This window comes from Papilio machaon, chromosome 25 (genome assembly GCF_912999745.1).
Source record: "Papilio machaon chromosome 25, ilPapMach1.1, whole genome shotgun sequence".
In the NCBI taxonomy this organism is placed as follows: domain Eukaryota; kingdom Metazoa; phylum Arthropoda; class Insecta; order Lepidoptera; family Papilionidae; genus Papilio; species Papilio machaon.
In genome coordinates, this window is record NC_060010.1 from 2,959,723 (window position 1) to 2,963,575 (window position 3,853).

The 3,853-nt window shown below is 34.2% G+C and overlaps 1 protein-coding gene across 1 annotated transcript; it reads right to left on the reverse strand.

Annotated features, from left to right (window-relative positions):
* Nucleotides 1–347: 347 nt before the first annotated feature.
* On the reverse strand, nt 348–3,853 carry LOC106710991 (probable chitinase 2). The gene is made up of 8 exons (XM_045684257.1): nt 3,733–3,853; nt 3,413–3,595; nt 3,144–3,244; nt 2,483–2,748; nt 1,980–2,140; nt 1,506–1,660; nt 852–1,167; nt 348–564 (listed from the first exon to the last, which is right to left on the reverse strand). Exons 1-8 carry the CDS (start codon nt 3,800–3,802, stop codon nt 362–364), a joined length of 1,455 nt encoding a protein of 484 aa, XP_045540213.1. The 5' UTR covers nt 3,803–3,853; the 3' UTR covers nt 348–361.

The window sequence follows — 3,853 nt, forward strand, 5'->3', positions numbered from 1 at the left end:
GAAAATGTCGAAAAAACTCACGCCCAAAAGATATAGGATAACTATGAGAGAAAGGATAAATAACATAAGTACTGAGAATAATAAAAACAGAAACAAAAGAAGTATCGAGCTTTTTTACTATCATTCTCAACTAGAAAAAAACGCATCGTCTTTTGACCTTTTGCCTACGGTGGATCAGTATATCTACTACTCTTCCAAACATCTCTCTCAACCGTATCTGAATTCATTCCCTTCTTACACATATCCTCTTTCACACAATCCCTCCATACTTTCTTCACTCTTTCTCCACCTATCCCTTTTTTCCAACACTTGTAAATAAAAGACTGAATATATTCAAATTTGTTGTATTTAATATATATACTTATTTGACGTTACATTCAACAAGCTCTGGGTAATTGCAGTAAAGGTTATTCTTGTCCCAATAGAGATTGCTCGGACATTTGAACTTGTGTGGTATGAATTTACCACTGGGATCTACAGTGCAGATATAGAAAGAAGTGCAGTCCATCGGATCGGCTGTGGGACCTTCGGATTTACATACACTTTCTGATGGAGTATTTGGAGCTGGAAGTAAAAAAAATTGAACAACAAAATTAAGAAGTCTGAATATGACCCAGACTTGACTTGTTGGTAAAAACCCGCTAGACGATTGAAATACACTGGACTCACATACGAGTAAAAGGCGTACTTTATAAGTGCTTAAGGACTTTGTAATATAAAAACATCAATTTATTAACAAGTAAATTTAAAAACCGACTGAAAATTTCTTGCCAAGACATTATAATACTTAAAATATTGCTCTTGTGTCATTTTACTCGTTATTCAAATGTACATAATAAAACCATAAATACCTTTGGTTGTAGTGGAGACAGTTGGCGTTGTAGTTGTAGTTGTAGTCGTAGTAGTTGTAATATTTATTCCTAATGCTTTATTAATAGCATTCAGCAAAGGAAACTTTCCTTTGCCACACACGTTACGAAAATCATCAGTTTCAATACTCCAGACCATAATACCGCCGATGTTTTTACCCAAACCATATTGAACTTTTGCTGTTAATGAGCCAGTATCATCATACGACACCCAATTTCTATTTTGTACCGCGTAAGGAACCTGCGCTAGGCTATCGTATCGAACATTCCAAGTCTCTCTTTGTAATTTGACACAAAACTGTAGAAAAATGAAATCATCAAGTAAAATCTAGTCTAAACAAGCACAAGATAAATGAACGAAATTAATAAATAAGCAGAAAATGGTCTCATAATTGTAAATACCAAAAAATATTTTCGTAACTAACGAACAGAAAATTCCAAATGAAATCCTGTCCTTTTCTTTTGATAGCTACGTACGGCATTAAAACACGAATACATAAGAAGCCACAGCTACTTTTTGTCGCACTCAAAGTTTTTAATGATTACTTAAACTATTACCTAAGTAAAGATTACTCATTCCATATCTACACTTAGGTACGCTCATAGCAAAAAATTTTAATGTCTCTTTATTTTTACCTCATTGTATCCAATGATACCGTTTGTAGATGTATAAGGGCCAGCTATTCCCGTGCCGCTAGATGGCGCTCGCAAGCCATTCTCGTCCGCATTGACCAAAGTAAACGTATGCCCGTACAGAGGTAGACCAAGTATTATCTTTTCAGGCGGACATCCTAAAAAACATATGGAAGTTAAGTTAACACAATGTTAAATGTAACTCCCACATAATCCGGATCCGGATTCCAATCCAAATCCTTACCCATAGACATAATGCGTTTTTCCGCTAAAACCTGATTATTCCAAAAAAAATCTGGTGAAACTTTTTTTCACCTACAACTATAACAATAGCTACACTTATTTCGCACTTTCACTTCCATTCACTATTTTAACAAAATATCAAAAAATGTCGTAATGGCCGTCATACGGAACTTATACATCTGTTACCTTAAGGCCTTAGATCGTTATGAAAAAGAAATGCAATATTAATTTTACCATTTTTGATCCAGTAGTCCAGAGCAACGTCGACAGTATACAACTGTTCCCTAGGAATGTTCCCATCCCCTTCTCCCTTGTGAAGCGGTGAGTTATGACCAGTTACTGGGTCCCATGGGCCGTACAAATCATACGTCATTAAACCGATGTGGTCCAAATATCTGGAAACCAACGAACCAACTATGATTGAAGCTTAGATAGGTGGATAAAGACTACGAATTGGTGTTAAACAATAACTCACTACTGTAGTAAATATACAGTATTCTCCCAAACATCGCCCTCAGAAACTACTACAAATTGTATTTATTTATTTTAAATAATATTTATTAATTCTTTTAACTGATTGCTACTCGTATTGGTTTTGGTTCAGTCTTTATGAATTTCTTATTTTGATATTTTTCTACGTTCAGTACCGATATTTATCTTCAAATTAAGATGTTTTTACAACAGGCTAAATAACTAATTACAACATGGAAAATGTTTATTGGCTAATTATTACTTACTTGCTAATACCAGGTATATCGTACGCCTGTACTGCTACCGCTTCCACAGCAGCAACAGCCGCGCTCAACTCAAATCCGTATTTATCAAACTCGGTTCTCAGTTCTTTAACCAATTGTACGAAGTTCTGTATATCAGCAGGTCCGTTTACCGTGTCCCGTCTGTTAGGGTACTCCCAGTCTAAGTTCAAGCCATCGAAACCGTAATCTTGCATCATTTTTATGGCGCTCGTTATAAAATTCCTTCGTAATATCGAGCTAGCGACCATCTTAGGACATGAAAATTGTTAACGTTAAAATTTTATTTGGAATAAAACTATTACAAATGAAATTCAGAAATTTTTAATATCCCAAATTCAGATTAATTAAGAATCGTATCGAAATATTGCCTAGTCCAAGTCCTAACTTAAACATTAGAATTGTTAAATCTATAATGAAATTTAACTAAAGTAAACACAGACAGCAACCGTGGCGGCCTTGTTTTAATTAATTAGTCTTTAATTTTCATATCAAGACGACCATGACCTTCATGAATGTAGTAGAAGATGACAAAGAAGAAGAAGAAGAATTTCCATATTTTTGTCATATAAATTTGATCTTCTATGTAGTTTTAAAAGTTTTTCAACATTTATTTTGTCTATAACTGCAAAAATGTTTTACTTACTCTTGAGTATTTCGCTGATCCTTCATTCCATCCTCCAACGGCCAAAAGAGTTTTAAGATTGGGTGTGCCAATTTTCAATGCGTTGAATTTGGCAAAGTTGTCTGTTAGTTTGTAATTTTTATTATTATTTTTGATTTATCTAGCAACTCTATGTGTATCGTCCTACGTCCTCTGCCTTTTATAATAGGCTTGATTCTCGTATTAATAAAGATAGAGGAACTTAAATATATGGGACTTTACTTAATTAAATAAAATCCATCTTAACTTACCTCTTCCCCAATTATCGGGTAAATCTAAGTATGGATCTAGAGATATAACTGTTCCTTGCGTGTTGATACCGACGAAAGAGTAAACGAGGTGCGTGCATAAGTTGGGATCAATATTTTCGACGTCGAATTTGCCCAAACTCGGGCGATAAGTCGCCCACGTTCCGTAGTAACATAACACAAGCTCTGAAATTAATAATATTCACTTTTATTGTGTCCGCAGTTCAACTTATGATTATTTTTAAAATCAACTCTACATGCCGTTCTGAATAACTTTGCTCACATGAACTAATTAAAAATAAGTAAACAAACAAAAAACTTACTATCACGTGCTTTAACAATATTGATGCCCACAGTTAATAATGTAAATGCAAAAAAACATTTTAAATTCATTGTATCAACACATCTAAATAAAATGATTAGCACGAGCACTTATTGAAAGGT